This window comes from Prionailurus bengalensis, chromosome D3, assembly GCF_016509475.1.
Source record: "Prionailurus bengalensis isolate Pbe53 chromosome D3, Fcat_Pben_1.1_paternal_pri, whole genome shotgun sequence".
Taxonomy (NCBI): Eukaryota; Metazoa; Chordata; class Mammalia; order Carnivora; family Felidae; genus Prionailurus; species Prionailurus bengalensis.
In genome coordinates this window covers 16,056,613-16,074,066 of record NC_057356.1, presented here as the reverse complement: position 1 = coordinate 16,074,066, position 17,454 = coordinate 16,056,613, and the positions used below count along the sequence as shown (strand labels likewise).

At 41.3% G+C, this 17,454-nt stretch overlaps 1 protein-coding gene across 12 annotated transcripts in view; it reads left to right on the top strand.

Moving 5' to 3' along the window:
* Positions 1 to 17,454, top strand: part of CIT (citron rho-interacting serine/threonine kinase) — a 163,165-nt gene that overhangs the window by 27,577 nt on the left and 118,134 nt on the right. For all 12 annotated transcript variants that reach the window (XM_043557730.1, XM_043557742.1, XM_043557741.1 and 9 more), the window contains exons 6-9: positions 1,749 to 1,891; positions 3,090 to 3,183; positions 9,310 to 9,513; positions 11,351 to 11,504. In XM_043557730.1, coding sequence (XP_043413665.1) covers positions 1,749 to 1,891; positions 3,090 to 3,183; positions 9,310 to 9,513; positions 11,351 to 11,504 — 595 coding nt within the window. The remainder of the gene's footprint in view (positions 1 to 1,748; positions 1,892 to 3,089; positions 3,184 to 9,309; positions 9,514 to 11,350; positions 11,505 to 17,454) is intronic.

The window sequence follows — 17,454 nt, the reverse complement described above, 5'->3', positions numbered from 1 at the left end:
AACTAGGGCCTGTGGAGAACCAGGTTGGGATGAGTGGGCGAGCTTTAGGCAGCCAGGTGGCTCCTGTGGGTTCTTCTGGGACTGGGACTGGTAGCTTTCAGTCTGCCGTGAACTTTGGGGCAATAAAGGCTGCATTTTAGCCGCCCCTCCTTCTACACTTCACCCTTCTTGCTAGTTCATAAATCATTTTTTCCCCAATAATTACAGTGCAGATGGAACCTTACTCTTCAAATTGTCCAGTATCTGGTTGACTCTGTGCTCCATGCAAGATGCCACGTGAGTGGGGGAGACTCCCAGGTGACCCAGAGCCCTTGGGGAGGACATGCAGGTCACTGGCTCCTCCAGGGGTCTCTGGGGTAGGGTTGACTCGGTGCTGGGCAGAATCTTTACTGGACCAGCCTGGGGCCTCTGCGGAATGTACAGATGCTCCATGTCTCACTCGACTAGAGCTTTCTTCTAATTCTGGACCAAAAGCAAACAGGAGTTTGGAGGAGGAGGGAGAGAATTCACATCCCAAAATTGGCTTCTGGAATGCAGTAGTTGGAGAGATTTAGTATTTTTTTTTTTTTTTAAGATGTTTATCTGGATCTTGCCTCTTTCCAGAAAGGATTTGAGACAACTTAAAACAAAAGACATTTATAGTGTGGCTCACAAAATGGGAAATCAGAGCAAAGGACGAGAGAGAGCTGAGTAAGAGTGGTCGAAATGTGTCCCGGCTTCTCCCAGCCAGGAAAGGATTATGCAGCGAAGGTCGCGAAAGGAAGACTCCTGACTGGCAGTTGAAGACCTTGTTGGTGCCAGGCAGGGTGTTGCGAGGGAATTAGTCTTATCCTCAGTTTACAGTGGATGAAACTGAAAGGCTGAGAGCTTAAGTCACCAGGCTGCAGTTTGTAGCCACCCAGGCAAACCGGCCTCAAACATAATGTATATGTTAACAAATGTAATAATTTTTTTATCAGAAAAAAGAGGTTGTACTTTATCCTGTATGTCACTTTATATTATCATGGGCAGCTTTCCACGGCAGTATGAATAAAGGAAGTCTGTTCATTTTTCATATCTACATCTTCTCCCATGGTTTAGATATGTCATATTTCAGGAATTTCTTAATGACGGATGTTTGGGTGATTTCCAGGCTTTTTCTCTCTCCTGTGTCACAAGCAATGCTGCAGTGAATCTGTGTGTCTTCTTGATCTACAAACTACTATAAGTTCCTGTAAGATAAGTGGTCAGAAGTGGAATTATTAGGTCAAAGAGTATATATTTCACATTTAAATTTGTAACAGACGTGGTCAGATGACTGTTGCAGGAAGAGGTTGTATCACATTTGGTGCACCCTTCCTGTGTTCTGCTGGGTGCCGAGAGAAATACAGAAGGGATGCCAGAGGGTTTGTTGCCCTCCAGCAATTTCCATCTACACTGTGTACTGAATCCTAGGGGATGTCTGGGGTGTCAACTTGGGTGGGTGGGTAGGTGAGTGGGTGGATTTAATTCAGCTCTTCAAGCTTACCTTGCAAACACTGTGCGTGGTGTCTGGGACTAGTCTTTCATTATAGTGATTCTCTTGGGTATTGGATGTAATTTCCTTAGGGCAGGGATCTCATCCCACGTGACTTACAATATGTCTCTCACATCTTGGTTGCTTTGTGGAGATGTTGTAATTATAACACGTCAGGCAGCATTTGAGGCTCTAATTGAGACATTCCCTTTTGGGGTGTATGAAGAATTAATAACTTTGGTATTCTATACAGGTCATGGAATATCAGCCTGGAGGGGACTTGCTGTCACTTTTGAACAGATACGAGGACCAATTAGATGAAAATACGATTCAGTTTTACCTAGCCGAATTGATTTTGGCTGTTCACAGCATTCATCAGATGGGATATGTGCATCGGTAAGTGAGACTCAGGTAGTATACTGAGAATTTATCTGTATCACCTAACAAGTCCCACAGTAGAATGAATGAATGGATGAGCGATTTCAGCATCAAAATAAGGCTCCCTCCAAATTTTAACAAGTCTTTTTTTTTTTTTTTAAGTTTATTTATTTATTTATTTACTTATTCATTCATTCTGGGGTAGACAGTGAGAGAGAGAGTGTGTAGGAAGGGGCAGAAAGAGAGGGAGAGAGAGAGAGAATCCCAAGCAGGCTGCGCACTGTCAGTGTGGAGCCCGATGCGGGGCTTGAACTCGTGAACCCATGAGATCATGACCTGAGCCAAAACTGAGAGCCAGATGCTCGACTGACTGAGCCACCCAGACACCCCCAAATTTTAACCAGTCCTAACTGTAAATGGCTGAAGGTATATTTTCCAAAATGGCAGACCTTTCAGCTTACTCATTCAGCAGTGAAATAGATCTATAATTATAACGTTCTCAAGTTTGCTAATAAGATCTGTTAATGTAGCTGATAAGACTGAGAACTCTTGCGTGGGTTCTTCAGGTTACATGGTAGAAGAACTGAATTTGATTTGCAGAAGGAACTGGCATACCATGTAGGGGCAGAAGCCCATGGAGTTGTACTTCTGACCTTATAGAATTAGTTAGTAATTCACACAGGTGTTCCACCCTCTGTTGAAAAATGTTTTTTTGCATCCTTGCTCATGTGACGTTTTATGTACCTCTGAGAATGTTGTGGGAATGGAACCACAGTTAGGCCAGGAGTCATGAGACCTCGAATAGAATCTCAGGTTTTTCCATTGACTTAGCTACATGACCTTAGGCAAATCCCCTTGTCGCTTTCATAATGTAAAATGTGTGTCTCTAGGAGAAATAATCCATCTAATAACTTAGATTTGTTCCTTTCTCCTCCCTTCCTCTCTCCCTCCTGCTTTTTTCTATTTCCATCTCCTTCCCTTTCTCCTCCTCTTCCTTTTCCTCCTCCTCCTCCTCCTTTTCCTTCTTCTCCTTCTTTTTCTTACTTAAATTTGTTTTGCAGAATGTTTTGCTTATTATTTATATCTATCAATCAGGAGGTATGTATAGCAGGACATAGACCTTGAGATTCTTGGCTGAATTGATATCCTAGGTTAATAGTTGCTTGCTGATTGGCATGGAGAAGACAATACTAATTTGTGGCCCTGATTTTCTTAGAGACGTCAAGCCTGAGAACATACTCATTGACCGAGTAGGACACATCAAGCTTGTGGATTTTGGATCAGCGGCTAAAATGAGCTCGAATAAGATGGTAACAAAATGGAGCAAGATAGCTTAATAGAGATTATGCTACAAAGTGTTCTGTGGTCCTTGTAAGTTTGGAAAATATGGGAAAACTTTGAGCGACATTTTGGAATCTTCATCTGCCAATATATGGCAGGATTTCTCCATGGGTGGGGATAGGGGGATAGGAGCTGTTTCCCAGACTTACTTGATCTTGGCACCCTTTTATGTATAACATCTGTTAATACCCCACAAAACATTTTTAGGAACATCCTTAATAGTTTGGTTAAAAAGGGAAAATGCTTATTTTGTTTTTCTTTTCATTTTCCTTATTATAGATTGCCTTCTATCATCTTCTTTATCTCAAATTTCTATTTCCTATGCAGCAAAATTGAAATAAATCACTGGCACATTTAAACAAATATCCTTAAGCATTAAGAACCTACTGCTGAAAATGTATTTCCATGTCCTGGATCTTTGGTAAAAATTACGCTGTATTCCGCCTGCTAAATAGGAAGGCAAGAGGGTATCTGCTGAGACCAAGAGCAAGGATACTTTAGAAAAAGATGACAAAAAAATATATATAAATTTAAAAAAATCTAATAAAGTTGGTATATACTAAAGTGTCAATTTTCATGGCAACTATGCAAAAAAATGGTAGGTCTACGAGAAAATCAACTTAGACTTTAAGACTTATTTTGCAAAGGAGTCATTTGGTGACCTGGACAAAATTCTTAGGAACTTGGCATTTGATTCTTTCTCAGTAAAATACTGATTCTAGTTAAAATGCACAAATTCAGAGGTTAGGGAGGTTATTCTTTAAAATGCCCCCTTTCCCTCCAGCCTCTAAGAGTTAAGTCCTTATGAAGGGAAATATGTAAAATTGCCTTTTTTGCTCAAGTTCCTTGGAAGAAAGATGGGTATTGTTAGGTTGATATTAGGAAAAGGCTTGGGGTTATGTTAACTCTTTGCACCCCAGGGGCTGGCCACCCTGTTCTGCAAACCTAAGGATTACTTGAGATAATTTGCTTGGTGTTCAGATCCTTGGAGAAACAGTCTCCCTGTGTGCTGGTTCCCCTCCTCCCAAGTTATGTTCTTGTAATTGATTCTACTTGATCATTACAATGAGAATTAGGTTATAGGATCAAAGCATTTTATGTTTTAAAAATTATGTGCAATTCAGAAACAGGTATGAAAACTTAAGTTTTGAATTTACTGGAATAAAGCAGAGGAAAAGAGTTAAGTAATGCGAAGTTTTATCATCTAGGATTGAAAAACTTGTACGTTGCGTGAGTGACTGTAATGAACGCATGCATCTAGAAATAAACTGAAACATAGGTACATAGTCTAATAATTGAAGCATAAGTACATGGTCAACACCACTGACATTTTGCTCTGGGTAATTCTTTGTTGCAGGGGGCTATCCTGTGTATTCTAGGATATTTAGCTACATATCTACTAGATGCTGGTAACACCCTCCCCTCCAGTTGTGAAAACCAGAAATCTCTCCAGACATTGCTCAGTGTTTCTTGGGGACAAAATCACCCCTGGTTGAGAACCATTGCAAGTCAGTTGAGAAACATCAGAAAGCTTATTAATGAGAGCCAGCACTACGTGCTTGCAATAAGAAAATCTACTTGGAAAACTAGATTGTGGTCCAAAGTCAATACTTGGTAAATAAATGGGAATAAAGTGAGGCCTGATCTGTGCATCTGGAATCACTTTCCTCAGAGCCCTTGATGGAGAGACTGGACTTTACTTCATTTCAGATTTCTGTTTTTTAGGGCTTCAGACTACCCTTTTCAGTTCTTCTAATTGGAACAACCTTCACTTCCGGGGAGCTCTCCAGGGTCACTCAGGTTTATTTGCAGCTCAGTGCTCAATCCCTGATTAGTCTGGTGAAGGAAAGACGGCACTCAGTCCAACACATGAGAACAGTCATCTCCTCTTCTCCTGGAGAAAGAGTCTCCTCTCCAGAACTTTGTACTTTTAGGGCCAGAATGTGACAAGCACGTAGGAGGGAATTTTTAGCATTGTTTTCAGTGCAAAGACCCTTTAATTATGGAAGACCAATAATCTACAATCCAGGTGAAGTCGAGTATGGATATAGAATTATACTTTTTTTAAAATATATTTTGTATTTTGGGTGGGTTAAGCACATGTTTCCTTTAAGTAGAATGTTTCCTAGGTGAAAAGGGGGTTCAGAATACTTTTTGTACTCAAAATATACCATATATAATCTACATTTACTGAAATTTATATATGTTACTCACCCAAAATCAATTAATCCTTTCCCTACTGCTCACAAATATTATCTATGAATTTTAGGTATTTGTGACTCTTAGATCTATAGGGTTTTCCATCTTTCATTGTCATTATTCCAAGCCGCTTAGTCAGAATGTTGCTTTGGAGTATTCTCCTTACTAACACGGGGCCATACTGCCTAGAGGTTTGGCCGTTGAACTGAGATATGCCTTTGACCTGCGGTGTGACTTTGGTCACCCACCTTACCTTATTAGAATCTCAAAGAGTCACAAATAGTGAACGCTTCCAACCTGTCTCTTTCAGCTCTCACACAAACATTTGTAAGGAGATTGTAAACAAAGAGCAGTATAGCATGTTAAGTGTTAATCAGCCTCGTTTAGTGGTTGGAAACTCATAGGAGATAGACTTTTTTGAGATTTATGTAGGAGTGAAAAGCTTTTATTCCGTTTCCCCAAGAGGAACAACATAGTGAGATACGCCCCCCATCCCCCCTCCTTCTGCAGGCGGATGTTTCTGCCCTGGGCAGCTACATGGGGAAAGTTAGGTTGAAATAGTTTTTTAAAAAGACATTTTTTTAAATGTTTATTTATTCTTTGAGAGAGAACACGAGCAGGGGAGGGGCAGAGGGAGACAGAATCCGGAGCAGGCTCCAGGCTCTGAGCTGTCAGCACAGAGCCTGACACAGGACTTGAACTCACGAACTGTGAGATCATGACCTGAGCCGAACTCAGATGCTTAACCTACTGAGCCACCCAGGCGCCCTGAAATAGTTTTATGTTTAATAAGCATTTTAGGGGAAGGGGATTGGGAGGAGGCAGATGGTGGTTTTCTTACTTCTCATCTGCTTTCTGCTTGTAAAGGAATCTAAGTTAATCTACCCCCCTTTTTTTCTTGCCTTAACCTCTCTATTTCCTGAAATACAACTCAGTTTTCTGTCTCCTAGTCATTTTCTTATTGTCTCCTGCTGAATTGGTGTCTTTTCTTCCTTATCAATACAGTGAAAATTAACTAGTTAATTATCAGATGGTGTCCTGTCAGGCAGGCTGGCCCACAGTACATGCCTCCACTTTTAATATCTCACCCAGATTAGCTGGCTGTGAATTGCCACCAGAAGAGAGTGAAACCATCTTGCAAAATCCTTGTCAGGATGGTGGTATTACGTGTTAAATGGGTTTAATGTGCTCGGAGGCCGGTAGCTAATGGAAATTTAACAGTCATTAAATTGTCATTAAAAGCCTTTGTTAATTACTATTAAGTACTTAATATACTTTATGTCAGAGATGTCCATAAGGGAAGCTAGGGATATTTTCCTTAAAATTTTGAAAATTATAAAGTGGGGGCGCCTGGGTGGCGCAGTTGGTTAGGCGTCCAACTTCAGCCAGGTCACGATCTCGCGGTCCGGGAGTTCGAGCCCCGCGTCAGGCTCTGGGCTGATGGCTCAGAGCCTGGAGCCTGTTTCCGATTCTGTGTCTCCCTCTCTCTCTGCCCCTCCCCCATTCATGCTCTGTCTCTCTCTGTCCCAAAAATAAATAAACGTTGAAAAAAAAAAAATTAAAAAAAAAAAAGAAAATTATAAAGTGATCAGACATAAATGTGTATAATCACATATCTGTTAGAGGGCAGTAGTTAGGGAGTTACCTGACGCTCTTGGATAAGTCTAATCATGAGTTTGAAAATGAGGCATTGGTGACTTACGCCCTTTGCTGGGTCATGCTGATAACGTGACCCAGTCCAGTTCCTTTCGACTCTTTGGTTGTGAACAAGTGACCAATCCCCGTGCGCTGCAAACAAGGAGAACTGAATATTTCCAAACAATCTAGTGTGATAATAAAATAAAACCCAGCAAGTGCAAGCAGTGCATGTTTGAGGATTGCATATTAATGGTTCTGCAAGGTAATTAGGCATAAAGGGTAAGCGTTTAATCAGTGATGACATTGCAGTTTTTCTCCTCTTGTTTCATATTTAAAAAATACTTTTATTTCTCATTGTCAGTATTGAGGGTTTTTATTAAAACCCTGTAGTTTAATCTGAATCCTGTGCTGAGCTCATTAACATTTACATACACATTAAAAGATAGATAGAAGTCTTCACCTGTTGGGATGAGCACTGGGTGTTGTATGGAAACCAATTTGACAATAAATTTCATATATAAAAAAAAATAGAAGTCTTAGCTCAGGCTCCCCAGCATCGAGGCTTCCTCTTGACTTAAGCTACTTTCAATTCCTCAAGCGTAAGGTACCCTGTCTTAGACCGGATGTGGTATCCTTTCTCCCCACTTTTGTCTATCAACAATGGCCTTTGGTTTTCTTGGGCGGTATGACTGTCCAGCTTTCCCAGTGGGTACTCGCAGTGGAGATTCTTTTTTTTTTTTAAAGATTTTATTTTATTTTTTTAATGTAATCTCCACACCCAGTGTGGGGCTCGAACTCACAACTCCGAGGTCAAGATTTGCATGTTCCGCTGACTGGGCCAGCCAGGCGTCCTCCCAGTGGAAATTCTGTTGCCCAAAGCAACAGATGACTGGTGTAAAGAATAACAGCATCACACTGCTGTCTGGATTTAGGGTTTGGAAAACCTATGGTGGGCTTGAGAAAAGGGGTGAAAAGAGAAGGAGTAGGGAGAGTGGGTCTGTTTCTTATAATTGTGGGTCTTTGGGGCAGAGGAATGGACAAGCTTAAAGTTATGAGCTGGAAGAGCTTGGGTGTCTGTCCCTAGAGAAGGGGACTAAGTTTCTGGTCAAAACAAAGCAAAGCAAATTGCCTTTCTTAATATAAAGCCCAGCCTTAAAGGGGTGTGGCCATACCTACAAAATATCTAAGGTCATTCAGGGGCACTCGACATCCTTTAATGGGGAGAAAGTTTGTTTCTGCCCATGTAACTGCTGATGTGAGAGAAACCTCTTTAAAGGCAGGGCTATTGGACGGCTGTAGGATTATTGGTCAACACAGTATATGACTAACATCAGGCCCTTTCTGTGTTGATAGGGAAGAAGTCAGAGAGGTGATCCTTAGCCTTCAAATTTCATGGCTCAGTAAGACTTCAAAATAATTTTGAAGGCTGAAAACGTTGCTGACTTCCTCTGTTGTCTAGGAAGGGAAGGGGGTAGGGGGCAGAAAGTCTTTCATCAGGCCTCATTTCAAGAAACAAAGGACATGTAAACACTAAAACAGTCGGAAGGACAAGTTCTCAGAAAAAAGGACAGTTCTTTAAATGGGATATATTTAGCATTAGAAAAAGACCTACTACATTGTCCTAACCTTTGCGAGGGTTGGGTGCTTGAGTGCCACTGGATTGGAGGGCTGTGGATTTCTGAACAGTGGGGAGGCAACCACAGGAACAGGAGTTTGGGGTGAGGGAAATGAACTCATTAACATTGGTCTCTGGTGGAAGATACTTATCATGTCTTGCCCTGTGGGTGGCTTGAAGTAGGAATGTTGATTCCAAATATTTAAACTTGAGATACAATGCGTTTGCAATATCGTGTTGCCCCAGCTAGCTGCCAGGTTTTCAATAATGGGTAGATAGATCTTATAGATTCGTCTTTAGGATTTATTATCATTTTGCTGTTTTCCTAAGTAAGAGAAATACTGTGTAACATGTATCAGGAAAGACACCTTCCGTTCTTTCCCCAATTCTCATTTGTGTAACCAAAGGGCGTATATCATCAACAACTCTTGCCCTTTTGCCTTTGGATTATATTATGTACTTTTTTTTTTTAATTAGTAAATCGTTTGCATTTCCTGACAGCGTGCCACTTGACAGCAGGTTTAAGTGCCTGGGAGAATAGTAATCAGTGGCAAATCAGCCTGTGTCTGAAACGTGGCTGTCGGCAATCTATTCGAGAATAATTGAAAGTTTTGCTGTGTTCATTTTGCTTATGGGTTTCCAGGTGAACGCAAAACTCCCGATTGGGACCCCGGATTACATGGCCCCTGAAGTGTTGACTGTGATGAATGGGGACGGAAAAGGCGTCTATAGTCTGGATTGTGACTGGTGGTCAGTGGGAGTTATTGCTTATGAGATGGTTTATGGAAGATCCCCATTCACTGAGGGAACGTCAGCCAGAACCTTCAATAACATCATGAATTTCCAGGTAAAGAGCCATTAGTAGATTTTGAAGTAATATTGAGAACTGTCATTTAAAAATGTACAAGTGAACCTTTGTAATGTAAATCAGTAGTGCTGGATAATAACAACAGCAAATACTTATAAAGCACTTTGTGCTAAAAGCTGTCCTAAGCTCTTTAGTGATTGTATTTTATTGACTCTCAGCTGCCAGTCATTGTAAGCCTATGCCATTATTTTAGGTAACGTTAAAAAAGAAAAACTGTTGCCAATTAATCTATGATATTTCATTGGTTATAAAATGCATTTTTATTTCAGTGCTGTTAAGGGAATAACTGAGTCCTAGACTTGATGAAATAGGGTTCATTAACTCGGCTAATCCTCAAACAATGGAAGAGGTAGATATTACTTCCATTTTACAGATGAGGAAACCAAAGCACACAATGGTTAAGCAAGACCATCTTGCCTAGAATAACACAGTCAGTCTGGCTTGGAAGTCCATGCTCTTGATGCTATGCTATGCTGTTTCTCGGTATGACTAGCTATCAAATATGGCAGTAAAATTGAAATGGGGGCAGAAATTAGAAATACAGGAATGTATATGAAGTAGAATTAAAACTATTTTCTAATAAGTGTATATTCTAGTAGATTAAGCCCATTTCTCTTAAAAATTTTTTTGTTTATTTTTGAGAGAGAGAGAGAGAGAGAGAGACAGAGTGTGAGTGGGGGAGGGGTAGAGGAGAGAAAGGGATACAGAATCCGAAGCAGGCTCCAGGTTCTGAGCTGTCAGCACAGAGCCCGACGCGGGTCTCAAACCCACGAACTGTGAGATTGTGACCTGAGACGAAGTCGGACGCTTAACCGACTGAGCCACCCAGGTGCCCCCCATTTCTCTTTTTTTTAATGTTTATTTAATATTTTGAGAGAGAGAGAATCCTAAGGAGGTTCTACACTGTCAGCACAAAGCCTGACATATGGCTCAATCTCATGACGGTGAGATCATGACCTGAGCCGAAATCAGGAGTCGGACACCCAGCCGACTGAGTCACCTAGGTGCCCCTATTCAGCTCATTTCTTTAGGATATGATAGATATGTATGTTTTAGTTTCAACTGAAAGGAAGAAGAGAAATTTCAGTTTTTTTCTAACTCACCCAACCTCATCTTTCTGGAATGCTTAATGTGTATTTTCATATTGTATAATACATATTTTATATGCTTAATACATATATATATTACTTGTTATTCTTGAGTCTCCTCTTGAGTTCAAGTTTTCCCTCAGATGATTCTTGGGGCCAGTTTATTTCCTTCATTTCAGTTCATTCGTTCGGTAATGAGAGAATGGCACCAGGCACGGTTAGGTACCAGGTTTACAGTGTTGAGAGAGCAGAAGGCTCTCTCTGCCTTCTTTCCCTGTTATCACACGGAAATCACAGTGCACTGTGTTTGTGTAGAAGTAGATTACGGGGCGGGGGGGGTGGTGGAGCTGGGCAGTGATCTGGTGGAAGAGGGGTGCGGGCTGGGGAGGGCGTTCTAGGCAGAGAGAACAGCATGATTTGTTCAGGAAGCTTTAAATAGCTCATCATTGTTGGACAGCAAAGAGTGAGATGGGGAGTGTAGCTACATGAGACAAGAGAGAGGACCGAGGTCAAATCATGAAGGATATTGAACTCTTGCAAAGGAACTAGGCCTATTGATGTGAACAAGCCATTTATTTTGGGAACATGCCTTTGGTCCAAAGTTAAGAGGGCACAAAACTTCCTTCTTTTAACAAAAAGAAACTTGCATATATGAGAAATACTTTTTGGGGGGGACATGAGAAACTGAATTTGCTAAGGAAATAATAATTATTATTTTTTTGGAATAGCGGTTTTTGAAGTTTCCAGATGATCCAAAAGTTAGCAGCGAATTACTTGATCTGATTCAGAGTTTGTTGTGTGGCCAGAAAGAGAGACTGAAGTTTGAAGGCCTTTGCTGCCACCCTTTCTTCTCCAAAATCGACTGGAATAACATTCGTAACTGTGAGTAGGGCTGCGGTCCTTCCTTTCTGGTGTTCAGATTAAGTGTAAACACTTAAGAATGTTCTGAAATTATTCTGGCCTGCAGAAGGTGGTATAAATTATATAAATAAGGGCCTCAATTATCTCCAGGGACAGAAAGGGCTAATGATGTAGCTGTCTGTAAGTGGTAATTCTTCTTTAAAATTGTTTGCACAGAATGGGGTCATTTATCAAACTCTGTGCTTAAGTGGCCTTCACATCTCTCAGTAAGTTAGAGGAACAGACTGATGGAGTTCAAGGGTTGCCGGTTGGTTTGACAGAGTTTCTTCTAAGAGGAAAAGTGGACGTATGTATTTCCTTCACAGATTGGGAAAAAAGACTCAAAAATGAGGCAAAGTGCCAGGTTGCTCTGCAAATGGCCAAGCCTGCACGAAACCCATAAATGCCTCTCTGTGTTCGTGTTTTCCTCAGAAACATTTTGTCTTTGCTCACAAGCCTGTAAAATCTGTAACATAGACACACACAGCAGATTCATTCATACATACATCGCTTTGGAATCAATTAGTGCAAATGAAATTCATTAAAAACAGAGATTTGATTTATTATTGACAAAACCAAAATGCTTGGGCTTTTACAAATTGGTGATTTTGGGGAACACATGGGTGGCTCAGCCGATCGAGCGTCCAACTTCAGCTCAGGTCATTATCTCACAGTTGGTGAGTTTGGGCCCTGCATCGGCCTCTCTGCTGTCAGCACAGAGCCTTCTCTGGATCCTCTGTCCAGACCCCCGACCCCCCCCCCCCACACCCCGACACACACACAACCGCGTCCCTCTCCCACTTGTGCACGCACTCGCTCTCTCTCAAAAATAAATAAACTTAAAAAAAAATTGATTTTTTAAAAACATTTTTTATTTTTGGATGTGTTGATTGAATGTGCCAATGATTAGCATAGATTAGGGCCGGTAGGAAAGCAGTGGGTCTGAGTGGGTTGTTTTTGTTTTTTTTAATTTTTAAAAAATATTTATTTATTTTTGAGAGAGAGAGCACGAGCAGGAGAGGGTCAGAGAGAGATGGAGACACAATCCAAAGCAGGTTCTGGGCTCTGAGCTGCAGCACAGAGCCCGATGCGGGGCTCAAACCCATGGACCGTGAGATCATGACTTGAGCCAAAGTCAGACGCTCATCCCACTGAGCCACCCAGGTGACCCTGTTTGAGTGTTTTATCTTTGGTGATGAGGGGAGGTGGGGAGTGGAATCCATTTCTAGGTGTCAAAACCAGACTTCTAGTTCGAGCCATGTTGTAATCCTAATATATGATGAGTTGGGTTAAGATCCCAGTGTTTTCCAGTTGAAAGCCATTTTGATGGTTTCTCTAACCTGCCCAAATGTTTAAGTAGGCTACATTTTTATAAATCTGCCTTAGCAAATTTATTTTTCTTCTGGGAGCCACATTGCTTAATTTTTCTAATCTTCAGGCATCAATCCCCAAATCTTCCAAGGTTCAGGGCTTTTAATCAATAGTATATTTTCAGGGCTATTTTCTTTTTTGCTTTTAGAAAGATTTGATATAGTTTTCTTTAGATGCTGTTCAAATAGTCTTTTCTTGCCTTGCCTTTTTATCTCTGTAATCTTTTTTTTTTTTTTTGATGGTTATCCATTTATTTTTGAGAGAGACAGAGACAGAGACAGAGAGAGAATATCCCAAGCAGGTTCCGTGCTGCTAGCGCAGACCCTGATGTGGGGCTCAATCTCACGAACCGTGAGATCATGACCTGAGCAGAAATCAAGAGTCAGATGCTGAACAGACTGAGTCACCCAGGCACTCCTTCCTTCCTTCCTTCCTTCCTTCCTTCCTTCCTTCCTTCCTTCCTTCCTTCCAGACTGAGTGATATTCTCTCGTGTGTGTGTATACATACTACAAATTCTTTATCCATTCATCCGTTGATAGACACTTAGGTTGTTTCCATATCTTGTCTATTGTGAATAATGCTGCCATGAACGGGAGAGCACAGATCTTTCTTCGAGGTACTGATTGCATTTTCTTTGGGTGTTCGACTAGAAGAGGGATTGCTGGATCATACGGTAGTTCTATTTTTAGTTTTTGAGCAACCTCTGTACTGTTGTCCTTAGTGGCTGTAACAATTAACCTTCTTACCAACAGTGTGTAAGAATTCCCTTTTCTCCACATCCTCACCAACTCTTGTTATCTTGGCTTTTTGATCACAGTCATCTTAATAGGTGTGAAGCAGTATCTCATTGTGGTTTTGATTTGCATTTCCCTGACGATTAGTGATGTTGAGCACCTTTTCATATACATATTGGCCATCTATATGTCTTCTTTTTATTTTTTTCAAATTTTATTTAAATTTTAGTTGATGTATAGTATAATACTAGATTCAGGAGTAGAACTCAGTGATTCATCACTTACAACCCAGTGCTCATTGTTACAAGTGCCCTCCTTTGTACCCACCACCCATCTAACCCATCCCCCACCCACCTCCCTCCATCAACCCTGTGTTCTCCATGGTTAAGAGTCTCTTGTGGTTTGTTTCCCTTTCTTCTCTTCTCACCCCCTTTCCATATGTTCATCTGTTTTGTTTCTTAAATTCTGCATATGAGTGAAATCATATGGTGTTTGTCTTTTCTCTGACTGACTTATTTCGCTTAGCATAATACACTCTAGCTCCATCCACGTTGTTGCAAATGGCAAGATTTCATTCTTTTTGATGGCTGAGTAATATTCCTGTGTGTGTGTGTGTGTGTGTGTGTGTGTGTGTGTGTGTGTATCTACCACTTCTGTATCCACTTATCAGTCGATAGACATTTGGGCTCTTTCCATAATTTGGCTATTGTTGATAATGCTACTATAAACATTGGAGTACATGTACCCCTTTGAATCAGTATTTTTGTATCCTTTGGGTAAATACCTAGTAGTGCAATTGCTAGATCGTAGGGTAGTTCTATTTTTAACTTCGAGGAACCTCCATACTGTTTTCCAGAATGGCTGCACCAGTTTGCATTTCCATCAACAGTGTAAGGGGGTTTCCCTTTCTCCACATCCTTGCCAACATCTGCTATTTACTGTGTTGTCAATTTTAGCCATTCTGACAGGTGTGAGGTGGTATCTCATTGTGGTTTTGATTTGTTTTTCCCTGATGTGTTTGTCTTCTTTAGAAAAATGTCTTTTCATGTCCTTTGCCCTGAATCTTGATTCTTCAAAATCCTGATGGCTTTTATGGGCTTCTGACTCCCAGTACAGTAGCTCTGGAGTGTCATGAAATATGTTTGCTTTAAAAAAATGTCTTTTAATTTTAATTAACCTTATTTTGGAATAACAATAGGTTCATAGAAAACTTGCAAAGACAGTACAGAGAGTTCCCACATACCCTTCTCCTAGCGTCTCCTAATGTTATAACATCTTATATAACGGTGCCACATTTGTCAAAACTAAGATTAATATTTGCACATGACTATTAATCAAACTTCAAACTTTATTCTGATTTCACTGGTTTCTCCACTCATGTCTCTGTTCCAGGAGTCAGTCCAGGGTGCCATATTGCAGGCACCTGCAGTAGGCACATACTTAGTGTAGCTCAGCCAATGAGGGGCATCTTCATGTCCCCCGAGGATTGGTAGTGCGTTTTCCTGGAGGTTCTGTCGCATCCCTGACAATGCAGAGAGACACGGTATTCACTGAGCTTCTCCTACGAGATTTCCCTGTTAGGGAAGTTCACCGAGTTTCCCTTGCAGAATTTTTTTAAACCAACCTCTGATCCCTGCATATTTGTAATCAGCTTGGGGTTGTGTGATTGAAAACATTGCTGGGCTCCATGATCTTTGAGCTACTTTCCAACTAGGTAACTCTAACAGAAATTATGCCTTTGTCCAGTCCCAGTTTTTCCACAAATGCATGTTGAGTGACTTTTATTAAGCAAAACCCTTGAAGCCGAGTTTATGGTTGCTGTTTCAATGCCTTGTGGTTCCAGGGTATTAAATATCTGTACTTTTCACACATAAGATTGTCCCTTGATGAAAGTAACATTAGCCTTTCTGCTGCCTCACCCCTAATTCTTCTTTTTCTTGTTGTAACCAATGAAAGGAAGTACTGCTTAACACAGCAGGTAATAATCTTCTAAAACTCATCATCTCAAGAGGTGGTCCTGGCAGGATATATGAATGTAGTTTAAGAAGGGTCTGGACAAATTTATGAATGACAGAATCGGGAGTGGCTGCTGAGGGGAACTAGGACATGCCTCGGCTTTCACACTGAAGTCAGACGGAACATCTGCGTCCCCCTGGGTCCAGTCTCTTAGGGTTGCTCTGGGCAACAGTACACGAACCAGGAACCTGACCCAGTTCAGGAACCCGTATTCTCTCAGCAAGTCAAAAGCTTTGTGATGAGTTACTGCCCCATGAAGGTCCCCAGGTGCCCATTACCCTGATGTTTCGTTCCCACCTTCGCGTGATCAGATGTCAGCTTGTGTTTTCAGTTGCTTATTATTATCATCATTATTTCAAGGTGGCTTTCCAAGTTCCAGTAGGAGACTTCTTAAGTATACTGGCTGCCCTGGACTTTGCAATTCCAGTGATGTTTCCAGTATTGGGCAAGAGTCTGGTGGTACCCAGCCTGATATTTTCTGAGCTTCTGGAATGCTGAGGTCAGAGGGCCTCTTTCATTCATGCCTTCGGGGTTACGCCTCCATTTCCTGGCATCATACACTTGCTCCTGTTAGTGGGGAAGTTTGGCTGCCTGGTGTGCTTTTCTAGTCACATCTGTTAAAATACCTTCCTTGCACAGACATAGTGATGTCATTGGAACCGGCATGCTTGTCCCTTTTGTCCAACACTGTTACGTCCTGACAGTGGGGAATGCGAAACGTGAACATGGATTGTGGAAATATCCTGGAACTTCTGTGGCTAATGCTCAGACGTTGTCTGTTACTTACGACACAGTCTTCTTCTAAATTATGTTCTTTTCACTATTCTCAGAAAGACCTAGCTCTTGCAAAATGATTGTGAGTTTTCAGGTCCTTACCATTTGTTAGCAGAGGGTACATTTCACTTCCACTGGTAGTGAGTGACTCGGTGGTGTTCCCATGCTGTGTAGGTCTCTTTTTTGTCATTGATGATCATTGTGCACTACCAGGCCCTGAATGGCCATCATAAAACCACAAATGCACAGTCCTGTGGTTGTTCAATAAACCTGGGTCATGATGGCCTTTGGTTTAAAGGAAAGGGATCTTGGGGCTTTGTATCATCAGGTGAAATCTTTACATACTGTTCTATGCAGAAATAAGCACCACATAACTCACTGGGCATTTTACTCCAGTCCTTAATATGGTAGGAAGTATTGGTTAAGTAGCCAACTAGCTGTTTAAATACATGACACTGTACGACTTTGAAACCGTTCTGTCAGAGGTAACGATTATTACGCCCATATTACAGATGTGGACACTATGTTAACTTGTCTCAGGTCACATAGTGAGAGAATCGGGATTTGGATCGAGGTCTGCATGACTCTAGAGCCCGTGCTCTTTCTACAGAACCAGGCATGCCTTGGCGTAGATCACTGTTGTTAGTAATAGTGTTTGTGGTGATGACAAATAATAAACCATGTCACACTAGGGGTGGTTTAGTCTCTGCATCTATTTAGCACATCTGGAATTCTTGAATCTACAGGATTCGTCATGATGTTGAGTGTCTGCCTTCTTCCTCATTGTGCTAAGTGTAGCTCTGTTGATGGACAAATTTGGATATGGTCCTGCCTTCAGGGAACTTATAATCTAAGCTTCAGGTCTGCTTACATCTGTTCCTATTAAATTGCTGTAGCTCGAAATCATAGAAAGATTAATGCTTAGTGGGTCACTCATTGGCTTACCGAACCACATGTGGCTGATTTTAAACAAAATATGGACTATGAGCTGGTGACCCCTTCCCTACATATGGCATCCTGTTCTTCCTGTTAATCT